General features: G+C 37.4%; 1 protein-coding gene across 1 annotated transcript in view; it reads right to left on the bottom strand.

The window, feature by feature from the left end:
* Positions 1 to 13,627, bottom strand: part of ITGB3BP (integrin subunit beta 3 binding protein) — a 34,608-nt gene that overhangs the window by 14,422 nt on the left and 6,559 nt on the right. Inside the window, exons 3-5 of the mRNA XM_063343521.1 lie at positions 10,778 to 10,916; positions 3,863 to 3,932; positions 491 to 569 (exon numbers count right to left, since the gene is read on the bottom strand). Coding sequence (XP_063199591.1) covers positions 491 to 569; positions 3,863 to 3,932; positions 10,778 to 10,916 — 288 coding nt within the window. The remainder of the gene's footprint in view (positions 1 to 490; positions 570 to 3,862; positions 3,933 to 10,777; positions 10,917 to 13,627) is intronic.

The raw sequence follows: 13,627 nt of genomic DNA, 5'->3' as shown, positions 1-13,627 counted from the left end.
CTAAATTTACTCAGGGAACAAAATGTGAATACAACTGAAAAGTGATTTGCATTTTAGCATGTATTAAACAGTCTATTAAATGATGATACATTAGCGGTAAATTAAATAGTACAATCACTTCAACACAAAGGGATATTTAATCTTCAAGAACATAAAAATCTGCAGTAATAATTCATACTTCAAGTTATAAATAATAGTTGAGAACTACTTCATATGCTTTTATTCATGTACAAAATGAGGAGTGATACAAATTAAAAACGGTGTACTTAGAAAAGCAACGCCTCTAGTTTAAAAAAAATAATGTTCTAAATTCTGGGATTTTTTTGCATTTTCTGGATTTCCAAGTCAAACCTCCCCGGTTTCAAGAATTTAATTTGCTTAATTTGCTTCCCTATTTCTTAAAACTCAAATGTTGCATATAAGATCTTCATTTTTATTTCAAATCCTATATTAAAAGTAGATTAAAAAAATAAATCAGTGTAAACCAGACCTGTAGGCTTCTCAGGTTTGCTCTTATTTTCAGAATGCTAACCAACGATCTTTTCACTTTGGACTGCAATTCCATGAACCTGCATAAAAAGTTAAAATAGACCAATTTCAATCAATCAGCCACGTCACCACTTGGTGAAAATCAGTGTTTTAAATGTTTCCCAGAGTTTCTTCACATTGTAATCAGGATGGACTTAGATAAGCTGTGAACAGATGGGCTGTGCAACCTGATTGTGTCATATAACACCAAATATATCTTTGGTTAGGATTTATATGCGAACTGCCAAAAATACATATAGCCTACTTTTAAGGACAGGAACTCAGGTTCAGCAATAGCAGAGGATTTTCTTATGATCGTGCAGGAAGACAATGGTAAAAACAGGAATTTAAGTCATTTGTTCCTCAGAACAGGAATTTAATCCAGAGGACGAGCTCCCCAACCCCACGGACTGCGAGACCGTACCCCACTGCTTGTAGACATAGGAAACGTGAGAAGTTAAAACTGAGCCCAATAAGGACGACATCGCATGATGTTATTTGTTCAGCTTTAAGCCACAAATATACTTTACTCCCAGCTTTCAGAGTTAAATGGGTCTTGCCATAAAGAGTAAAATAATATACAATCAGATTAGATCTAAATGGCAGACTTTAATGCATGATTAAGGATTTGCACTGAATATCTATTGAAAAAATTCCTGCAATGGATGTTTAGGCTATTTTCTCTTTGAACCATTAAACATGCAAATCAAATGGAGACAACAGAGAAATAATCTATTTACCGCTTCCTCCCACAGAGGGGAGAATCCCCCTTATAAGAACCCCCAAATTTAGAAACAGAACTACAGTATGAGAAAAACTTATCACTGTTGTATTTCAACATGGGAGCAGAAGGCTACGCAAAAAATAAAATGCTAATGTCAGTGTATTGTACAATATATTTTCCGCCTGTAAAAATAAAGTGTATGGAAGTTCACATAAATATTACTGTGTAGGTGTTAGTTTATAAATGTGTTTTACTGGCATGTCACTAACTGCTAGTCTTCTGCAAATCTTGCAATTTTTAAAAAACATACTGAATTATTGAATGCAAACATTTACATGTCAATGAAGACTATGATTACTCAAATTCTTCTGCAATTCAAGGTTACTGCCTCTAAGAGACGAGTCTATATGTGTTGACCAAGGGATTTACTGAACCACAAAACTCGCCTAATTAATCGGTTTACAGCTTTCCACTGGTATAACTGTAAGATTTTTAGTTTTTACTATCTAATGTGCCATCCAAACAATTCTACTACCTGTCAAGCTCCATCACTTAGAAGATACTTACTGTCCTACACCGAAAAAATTTCAAGCTAATGGTCAGGGAAAGCACCCATTACAAGGGAAAAAAAAAACCAAAAACCACCTTGAGAGTTCAAGTGTAATAATCAAAACGAAGACTTACAACTTCAAACATAAGAAACATAATATTTAGTTGAATAAATGTCACAAATACTATTTGTTAGTAAAAAAGAAACACATGCATAAAACATCTAGCCCCAAGGGAATTTTCATCTGCGACACCAGGTACAATTGTGGTACAAGTATTTAATACATACAAGAATACAGGAGCAGAGTAACAGAATCAACGTCTACTGAAGTATACGATGAAAGAAACCCACTCAAGTACAAAACCCCAACTCTCTTACTGTCGGTTAACTAGCCTGCAAGAATACTGCACTGGCATGGCGGTATTTCTTCCAGTAACACAAGCTGCAGCACAGGATTTACGGTATGACCTGTTGTCAGAAGCAGGAACACAAGGAAAGCACAAAGAACCCGGCCAACAAAGGAGTATGTGGGCAACGGAGGTTTGCATTGCACCGAGAGGTGAGCTCTTAGTGACAAACTGGGGTAATAGGAAACACACTGCAGATTTTGGAGACCTATAGACAGGAGAATTTACATAAAATATGAATTGGATGCGCAGGCACCAGGCCCGAATGAAATACAGGACAGTCACATTACACAGAATGATAAAAAAATATCTAATGTTGTAGAGGAGAGAAGAGGAGATGTGGCATAGCCATGTTCACGCTCAGCTGTGAATTAGACTTTCTCGGATAGGCATCAAAGATATGCGTCAAGATTCCACCAGAGGACAATTTGAAGCATCAAGTAAAAAAGCAGGACAACGCAACAGGATAATAAGATTTCAAGACCAAAAATGTAGACAGTGTTGAAGAAGAATGAGAATAAAGAATTTTTTAAAAAATTCTGCTAAAAGAGCTCACAAGAGTCCCTGGTGAATGCAATTTCAGTTAAGTAACAAGGATGGAATGGATGGGGGACTACCTAGGATAATATTGTATTAGCAGCAAGAAGTATGAACACGCTCACTGAGGAAGGACACTTTCAGATTTTTAGCTAGACTAAAGCTTAAACTCTAAGAACTGTTACTGAGCATATACAACTTCCATATTACAAAAAAAAAATCGTAACTTCCAGGACTTCTGAATTGGGTAACTTCCCATTAAGATGAAAAGCATCCCTGATGCAATCCAACTTACAGAGATTCACAGCTTTCCACTTCTTCACCAAGTTCTATCAGAGATGAAACAAATATTTCCTTTGTCTAACTCTTAGGGATGGATGTGTTTGTTTTAGCTGAAATACGTAACACGTTTAGCCTGACATCTCACTGTTGGCACAGAAAATTTCAGTTCACTTTTCTGCTGAGGTTAGGCAATATTATAAACAATTAAATATGTTTTTCATAACAGAAAAGATCAAGCAATACTAACAAAATGAGACACTAGAACCCTTACTTGTAATGCATTTTATCAATTCTCCTCCCTCACATCTATCAGGTTTAGGAAAGTAGTTTATCAAACACTTTACCTGAAATATTTATTTAAGTGCTTTACTAACTGTGGACTGCCCAAAGACCATTAACGTCAGGAAGCTTATAGCTTAAAATAAGACTGCGTGAGAAAAGACAAGAATTTTAAAAGATTTTGCAAAGCAAACGTGAAGTTACACCATGACCATCTGTGGCTAGTTTTTAATAAAGGCAAAGCATACCTTCTTTTCAGTAGTTTAATTACGATACCTCATTGTGTAGTAGTATGAGCGTGACTCCTGTAATTGGCAGTGTCACATGCCCCACACTACTAGTGAAAGACAGAACTGGCTGGACAGCTGTATCGCAAACCCTGCATTAATCTGTACCTGTAACTGTAAACCTGCCTTTCAGTGCCTTTGAATACCCAACCCTGTGGAATTAGAAGTATTAAAAAATAATAGCTATTAATTTAATTCTGTATGAAACGTTACTCTTTCACAAGTAAAAATCACAGCACTGCACCCACAATGCACTAAATACACTTACGCATCCTCCTCTGTTTGAGGCTGCCCTCTTCTGGATAATCCGCTTTCTGAATCGTTCTTAGCTCCATCTCCTAGGAGGTTCACAAGAAAGAAAAGAAACAATAAAGATGAAAATAAGATATCGAGCATTTGAAGCACATGAAAAAGGTGTTAGTATGAACCTTGACTGTTCGATGATCTTTTAGGAAGAGAAAAAAACCAAAACGCACTTACGAAACAGAACAGATTCCCTTATAATGAAACACTCTTAGTTCACTGTAATTTACTCTTGTGTAATTTGACCTCTCATCAATTCACATTACATTTGTGGAAACCTTGGGATTATAGTATTAATAACTGGAAGCTAGTATAATTCTGACACATAGTGTGTCAGTGTCAGTGACACACTGTGTCAGTGACACAGTGACACTGTGTTCTACTCACAAGCTTTTTAATCCTATTAACTGCCTAAATACGGCATTTTACCACAAAGCATTATCATGAAAATACTGTAATGACTGAGCAATGAAACCTCCATTTTCCTTTAATAAAAAATGCCTGTCCCCCAATTCCATCTTGTAAACAACTACAAAGAGATACCACAAATTACTTCCAAAGGCTCTGACATGCTATATTGACAATATAATATTCTAGCTCATCATATGATGGGGCACGATAAATCATACGCCAGTTGCCATTATTCTGCATGGAAAAATCACATTTCTACATTTCTGTGCACTGATATTTTGAGCAGTTGCATGTTTCTGTGGGGAAACAGGAACAGGATATTACCACAAAAGTCCGTTCCCATGGATTTCTTAATAAAACCCAGGCTCACATGTGGTGTTGGTAAACTGGTGGACTGCCATTCTGTAGGTTGGGCATTCTTAAATGACCAGATTCCACGAGAAGCGTCTAACACAGGCTGCTCTCCCAAAGCAGGTGGACAGAGGTCTTTACCGTGGCCTTAACAAATGCATTGATGCTAGAACAGACCCTCTGAAATGAGGTGCTTTTCACGTTTCACTGTAATACGTCTCAGACTAAAAAAAGAGAGGCCGCACTAAGCATTAAACACTTTGATTTCTTCTTACTAGATCTAAATTATTACACATAAGTATCAGCACTCAAGGATAAATTAACTTTTAATTTTAATATTTTGTAAAACATTTAGAAATACTTCAGAATGACAAGGTGCTATAAAAATTTAAGCTGCTCCACTACAGTTGCTAAAGGTTAAGACCCCAAAAGATTTCATTTTAAATCTAAGAACTTGTAGAACTTGCACATATATCAGTCATCAGTTAGGCAACAGATACTACTTTTAGACCAGTACTATGGAATGGCAGAACCCTGGATTGATTTGAATAAAAATAAAACAATTTAAAATAAATCTTAAAAATACGTTAGCCAACAATGATGAGAAACTAGTGAATATTTAGTATTCTGTTATTTTGGAAGTTTATGTCATAAATGGATTGTGAGATTTTGGGTAGTTAGGCAAGATATGAGTTATCAGGCAGCCCAACAGGACATACATAGGACATCATAAAGACCTACTATCTTACAGCTGTGTTGGTTCACGTCTTCTCCTAAAATAAATGTTACTTTTGAACAATCTTAGCATTCTGTAGGTATTTAGTCTTTGTGGAGGCACTCCTCCACAGTGTTATTCAAAAGAAAGTCATGTTCATTAGACAAGTAATTGCAATCTGACTCCTCAGTGAGGTAGATGCATGCTACTTTGTGGACTTTGCACAATGCAAAATAAGTTCTCATAGCTAATGGCATTAATTTTGTAATAAATTTCATTCTGTTTTCATAGAATCATAGGGTTGGGAGGGACCTCTGGAGATCATGTAGTCCAACCCCTGCCAGAGCAGGGTCACCCAGAGCAGGTTGGGCAGGAACGCGTCCAGGTGGGTTTGGAATGTCTCCAGAGACGGAGACTCCCCCACCTCTCTGGGCAGCCTGTGCCAGGGCTCTGCCACCCTCACAGCAAAGAAGTTCCTCCTCATGTTTAGGTGGAACTTCCTATGCTCAAGTTTGTGCCCGTTACCTCTTGTCCTGTCCCCGGGCACCACTGAAAAGAGCCTGGCCCCATCCTCCTGACACCCACCCTTTAAGTATTTATAAGTGTTGATAAGGTCCCCCCTCAGCTGTTTTTTTTCCAGACTGAAGAGGCCCAAGTCCCTCAGTCTTTCTTCATAAGAGAGGTGTTCCAGTCCCCTAATCATCTTGGTAGCCCTTTGCTGTCCCCTCTCCAGCAGTTCCCTGTCCTTCTTGAACTGGGGAGCCCAGAACTGGACACAGTACTCCAGGTGCAGCCTCACCAAGGCAGAGCAGAGGGGGAGGATGACCTCCCTCCACCTGCTGGCCACACTCTTCTTGATGCACCCCAGGATGCCATCGGCCTTTTTGGCCACAAGGGCTCATTGCTGGCTCGTGCTCATCCTGTTGTCCACCAGGACTCCCAGGTCTCTTTCCACCGAGCTGCTCTCCAGCAGGTCAGCCCCAACCTGTCCTGGTGCATAGGGTTATTCCTCCCAGGTGCAGCACCCTACACTTGCCCTTGTTGAATTTCATAAGGTTCCTCTTTGCTCAGCTCTCCAACCTGTCCAGGTCTCTCCGTATGGTGGCACAGCCTTCTGGTTTTCTTATGCATTGGTCACAGAAAAATAGAATATAGACTATACTCTAACACCTCACTTACTGGTGATATGCATAATCTATTAACACATTACACTTAAAATAAAAGTGTCTTTTCAGAAAGAGAAAAGAAATTGTGGGTTTAAAAGGACAACCTGAAACCTGTGATATAAGAAGTCATCTTATATACCACCATCTTGCAGCTAGATGAACACAGGGAAAAAAAAAAGATGGCTAGTACTACATTATGGAATAATTATCCATCTAAATGTCAGCTATGACCATGTGATCTGCCTTTTTATAGGCAAAAAGAATGTTCCCCTATGTCCATACTTAATATCAGTATAGACATATAGTACATGTTCACCTTTCCCATCAACATCCTAATATACAGGCATTTTAACGCGAGACATTTTGCCCCTCTTTTTCCTTTCACCTAAGAGATAAGGCACATAATGCAAATGCAGAGATGCTGAAAAAGTTTTAAAACTTACAGTAGATTTAAATGTTTGCGTATTATCATGTGTTGTGCCAGCAAAAAGCATCGACTAAAACTAAAGGAAAGAGGTCATTAAAGCAGGTAATTACAAACAAGTAGGGATAGCAAGATATCTAAAGAGCCATAGCACTTTTAGTTTTGTATCTGACTGCTATCGTTCTATATAATTTTAAAAGCTTTTTGCAAAGGTAAGTGTTAAAGTGCAGGTGAATATCCCGCCAGGCTGAGGTATAGTTTCATATTCTGCAGACAGCCACAAAATTAAAATCTGCATTTATACATAAAAAAGTAGAATTTTTTTTTCAGAACTGCTTTTGTGATGTGGCAACACTAACAGAAAGCTTACTGCTCCCTTTGCCTTAGACTGTGGTCAACGGGGACATAGATTGTTCTAATCTGACTCTTCCCTCAGGATACAGGCAATCTTAATTCAGCGATCATTAGTGGCTAGGTATAATATGCAGTAGCTTTGCTTGAATCTGAATACTTACTGCTTCATTCTGGTTGAGAATGGAGCTTGCCACATCATGACAAAACAATTAATTGAAGTATGGTATGACCTGACCTTTCCATGACATAGCAGATGCCAGCACAGGCATACCAACTGATGGCAGTAACAATAGCCACATCTCTGATCTGACGGAGAACACCTACTGGCAACTCTTCTCATTGAAAGGTTTCTTCCTACAGGATGAAGAGATTCAGATTTACCACAAGGCAAAAAAAAAAGTCACATAGGCTCTTTGTTCCACCCAGGAAGTACTATCAAATCCTGAGACGGGTAGAGGAGTTAATACACCAAACACAAAATTTCCTTCTTACTGATGAAAACAGAGACTGCCATAGAAATCTGACCTGTGAAGACTTTGAAAATACCTTTCTCTCTGAAGAAAAACAGAGTAGATAAATGTACATGTCAAAGACATAAATTCCCTAACAAACTAAGTCAGAGTGCTGCTCACTGGAAGAGTTACTTTTCACAGTAAGAAGAAAGTTGGAAAACAGTGGGGTTAGATTGCTATCTAACTTGGTTTAAACTCCAAGGAGAAAATTCAACACATAACCAGGGCTATCCGTGGGAATACTTAAGACAATGTTTTAAACAATTTTGATGAAGAAGAAAATAATCCCCAAAAGAAACTATAGTCTTTTAAGAATGCAGGGGTCAATACTTTGAACGGCTGATTAAATGTCACTGAAGATTTCTAGATGTGAAGTGGGAGTGTAGAGATACTCACTGTGCCAAATCACCATCTTTTTAGGAAGAAAGAAGTTGTCACTAGTTTTGAGAGAAGGAATTGTTCACAAGACAGGGTAGGCACTGTGGCAAAGATCCTTACTTTCTGGTAGGCAAAGTTTTACTCCCTCCATCCCAAACCGGGAAGTACATAAACTTCGTTGCAGGCCTGTCGTTGCAAATATCAATGTAGTTCTCAAAAGGCCACAAAATTAAACACATATCAACTGTATGTATCTTAAATTATGTGAAGGCAAGGGTGTCCTAAAAGACAGGTCCTTTCAATAAATCAGGTCTGCAGAACTAGTTGAGACATGCTATCACTCACTGAAAGAGTGGGGAGAAAATTAGTCTAATTATTCCTCCAAAGGTTTCTTGGAATGTCAATGGTTGAAACAGCCACTTCTGTACTAGTTGCAGGGGCAAACCCCCAATTCAAAAGCAGAGCACTGGTGGAGAAGACAACCTATTCTGGGGAAAACTGGAATCAGCAGAGAACTCAGTAGGAAAATTGTGAATATTCCAACCGTCAGCGAGCGCTCATAAAAAACTCGACTGCATTAAAACTGTTCGACAAACAGGTAACAAGGACACAAAGGCAGGTTATAATGAAGACTGGCAGCATGACAAAGAATTAGGATATAGCTGCTTCTGTTTAGTTTCCTAGCACGATACTAATTAGGAAAAATAAACCAACCCAAAACCTCGGCACATGGGCCTGTAACTGTGCATAGCTATGTTGCCACCAAAACACCCGACATTGCCATGCTTGCTCAGGTCATCTGCTATTTTTAATAAGGAAAAGGGGTGTAATGCTCACAGATTGCAGTATTTTCAGCTTGAAGGATTCCAGTAATTCTCATTTTTTGGTCAGCCAGCTTTGATAGAATCCCAAAATTTCTTGATCACATTCCTTTAAAAAAAGAAAAAAAAAATCCCTTTTTTCCTGGATAAAAAAATCCACTTTTGTAGATCCATCATGAGAACATGTGGTGCAATACCTAGTGCAAAAATCTGCAGACATCTAGATAAATTTCAAACAGTGGTTATTCTATCCTGCTCAGAATATTTCTACTCATCATAATTCATGAATGTTAGTGAGGCCTCAATTACTGCACATAAATTCCAAAATATATGGGGCATAAAAAGCTCTTTAACCCAACAAAAAGGCATAACAAGAACTGATGGCTGAAAATTAAAGCCGGACAAATTCAAAATCAGACAGGAGAATTTTTTTTTTTTTTGTAATAGCAAAGGTAATTGAACAAGGAACTTGCTAACAAGGGAAGTGATGGATTTTTACTATTATTTTTTAAATAATTTGAATCTTCAAATCAAGACTAAACTGTCTTTCTAGGAGTTGTACTGCAAGGAAATAAAGCTCTTGGGCTCTATATGGGAAAGATGACAAGAAAGTCTCTTTGTATTAGTTTTTTAATATAAAAAAGACACACCAGGTGACCTAATGGTTCTTTAACACTTAAAAAGACCCCAACCTATACAGCCATAAAAGCAGGTTAGTCTACTGAAAATATATATAGTTCGCCTGCATCAAAAACTGTGACTGTGTAACTAAGTGGACATATATCTTAAAGTGAACTGGAAATAATATGATTTTAAAAAGGCATATTTTCTGAGAGCAAATGACATTCAGTGTTATGTTAGATTAATTAAAAATTGCCTTGAAGTGCCTTACTATGAAAAAAAATAGTAAAAAATTATGTAAAAGAATGCCAAGCAGAAGAGTTAAACTTACTGAACTTCCCTTTTAGCTTTGATTTGATAAAATCTACGTAACTTTCAATATTGATAGAGAAAGACTCAGAGCTGAGAAATGCTATATGTAGGTATGCATGCATACGTGCAAGCATTTACCACCAGAAACCTGGAAGTATGTAAACCAGGCCTTGCATTGCAAATCCCAACACAGTTCTCAAAAGGCCACAAAAATAAACATGCATCAACTGCACCCATCTTTTCTTTACAGCTCTCTGGACCACGAGAGAGCCCAGACCTCAGCTGCGTATTATGAACAATGGATGGCACTGCCTTGCAAGAGCAAACCAGGACTTCCTTGCAATAATCTGAAGCAGCACATAGTACACAGCAATGTCAGAACATCTTCCCCTATAATCCAAAGAAGAGCAAAGTCACTCTCAGTAGCACGTACCAGTTCTGGCAATGAAAACTGGGACTTAGAAAGAAAGCAAACAAAGGACATGGCTACCATAAACAGGCCTAACCAAAGGAATTAATGGAATTATTGCCAAAAATGCCAGTATAGGCTTTTTTGTTCTGAGCCAAAGTCAAACATTTTTAATATTGATCAACAGAAAGCAAAACTTGTTTCACAAACAAGCTGTTTCATAAACACCCCCAAGATTTATACTGAAAAGATTCAAGCTTTAAAAATCAACATCAGCTTTTCCAAAAGAGATTAAAATTCTTTAAGAGGAAAAAGAAATCAAACATACCACATGAGACATAAGTTACTAAATCAAGCCAATAGCCAGAAAAATGTTGCAGTAAGAAAGGCAGAATGTTCAACTAACCATTTGATGGATGATTTCTGAGATTTTGTGCATTACGACTCGTAGGAGGTGAAAATGGACTCATTTCGCGTGTCCCTGTTGTCGGTGAATAAGAGTTTAGATTTTCCTTTCTGGTCTTCAAAGGTGTTGCATCAGATGGCTAAAATGTAGCAAAAGACAAAGAATCTAAATGAATATTGGCTAACGATAAAGAACTACCTATGACCACCTAAACATACAATGGTTGTAAACTTCCCTTCTGCAAATTAATTACATGCTGGCCTCTCCCTTTCCTATCAGTAGAGTTACATATTGCACCCCAAACCAGACAAAGCCTCTCTGAACATTTACCACCTGCTAATAGATTTTTCTAAGCAATTCCTAACTTTATGTGCTCCCATTTATGGAAAGCCCGTGTTATATGTTGTGGTGGGGTGACCTTCACTGGCTGCCAGGTGCCCACCAAGTCGTTCTAGCACTCCCCCTCCTCATTCACATTAGTTTTACTCAAAAGAATAAAAAGTTCTTCAAACGTTAGCCTCCCAGTTTTCATAAACAAAAAGGATGTGGTTTCCAGAAATTTAGATATTCTGGAATTAACACCTGGGTGCTTTTTGTTTCATTTTTTTTTTAAAGCAGCCAAAACCTGGTATTATTTTTCTTGCAGTACTGAAAATTTAAGACACATGAACTATAAACCACTATTTTTAGATTTTAATTCTATCAAAAGACAGTTATTTCTAATGATTTTCTAAACAAGTGTTAATCAAAAAAACACCAAGTCCCTTAAATCCAAAATTTTGTTTCTGGCTTACAATTTCAATATGATATTCAATAATGATTATAAAAGGAGTTATTTAATGACGTTAAAGGAATTGTGCACAGAAGTTTTCAAAAGAACTAGTCTGCAATTCTGAAATATTAACTGGGGTTATCTGGAACACAGTTCACTCTCTATATTAGATGCTGAATTGCAACTCTGAGAAACTGGGATTTCACTGCACTGCTCATCTACAGAATAAAAAACCAAACCAAAACCACACTTTGTTTGCACATAAAGGCTTCAGCTCTAGTAACAACTTGATTCCAACTACGAAGTTTAGCAGCTTTAAATAACACCATCAAAAAAGTCTGTCAAAAAGGAGCCATACACAAAAATACACATGGACACACAGCACTTAAAGGAGACACTTAAAGTCAGCAGTCAGCTTTATTGTACATGATTGTTCTGTAATCTCTTTAATTCATCTCTCATTTATTATTCAATTTATGTTAGAAAAAGTATAATAGGTAAGCATATTACACTGTTTCGATAGCATAAATGAAATACAAGGTGAGGATCTGGGGTTTATATTCATTACAGAATGCACAGTACTTAAGGCAAGTTGAGGAAAAAGAAATTTCAAAAAAGCAGACAACCTGGTATTTCCACTTTAGTAACTGATATTTCCACCGCATTTTCAAATTAATAACTCATTTATTCCCTTTCCATACTTCCCATATGTTGTCCTGCTTTGCTGGAATAAGACCCTCATCCTACTCCTTTTTAAACCAGACTAAACGAAGGGTATACTAATCTTCCAGTCCAGTAAGGATTTCTCAGCGCATGAATCTCCTGGGTGCTGTGGGAAAAGGGCTATTGGGGACATGGTTGAGAGCTCGGAGCATGGTACAGGACAGAAAGACAACTCTGAGAAGGCCTGAACCTCGTAGGTTTAAGGTCCCACAAATATCCCCTGGAAAATTTAACTACAGCAATTTTAGATTTAGGAGGCAAAAGCAGTAACCAGGTAACATGGGTGAAAGCCACAAGTCATACCAGGATGTAAGTCATATCAGATCACAAAGCTACATATACAAAGGTGACTTGAAGCCTCTACAATCCATCAGGAATCCAGGACCTGGGAAAAGGCTACATTTTATTACTGAGTAAATTAATGATAGAGAATATTAATGTTTTCATAATTAATCTTAAATTCTTGAGGTGTTATAAGGAAACTGCTTCTAAAAAGTATACATTTACAGAAGAACTAGGAATATGAGTTGTACCTAGAAGTATAATGGACAATTAGGTAACCCTCAGAAGTTGTCTTCTCGATCCTAGATGGTTAGCAGTTGATTTAAGTGTCCTGAAGCCTAACACTGCTATTTTCCCACCTACCTAGATATGCATACTCTTGTTATCTGTATGAATGAGTGTTTTTATCATGGCTTCTACTACCTTCTCGACTTTACCAAAATTACAGGATGAGTTCTAGAAGTTAACATATCATATAAGCGTTATTGGCTTTCAGTTTTCCACACCGCAATATTATTAAATTCCTCTCGATTATATAAAAGTACAAGAATGTTCAATATCCCCTCTAGAAAGCAAACAGCATAGTCTTATACCCCTTTCCTGCTCTTCACTACTGAACTCCTATTAAGACACCCTGATCTTTTAATTTCCTTCATTTGAAGGCATTTCTTGTGCCACTTGTACCACAGTCTATGTTCACACTCATTTTCTTCCACAGAATGATATAGGTTCAAAGATTATTATTTCTGCAATTATACTTTAAAGTAGAGTGACAGTACATTCAATTCTAATTCAAGTGAAGACAAAATACTGATTTATGCAATGACATTATACTTCCAGTGTTGCTTGCTACTCTATTTCTGATATATCTTACTGCACTTCTACACAAAGCTGCAGTTTTGATGTTTTTCTTCTCCTACTCTGCCTTGAGTGGTTACCCTTAATCTAGAACCCAACAGTATTAGTCATTAGTAATATGACTTACACCGTATTTCAAAAGATCTAATTTGCTGCCCACTTACCTAGCTTTCTTATAGCTCCTGGATATTACTCTGTCTTGTTTTAGTCTTGAA

This window comes from Chroicocephalus ridibundus, chromosome 8, assembly GCF_963924245.1.
Source record: "Chroicocephalus ridibundus chromosome 8, bChrRid1.1, whole genome shotgun sequence".
Taxonomy (NCBI): domain Eukaryota; kingdom Metazoa; phylum Chordata; class Aves; order Charadriiformes; family Laridae; genus Chroicocephalus; species Chroicocephalus ridibundus.
The sequence above is the reverse complement of the archived record's forward strand: the minus strand, read 5'-3'. Positions and strand labels throughout refer to the sequence as shown.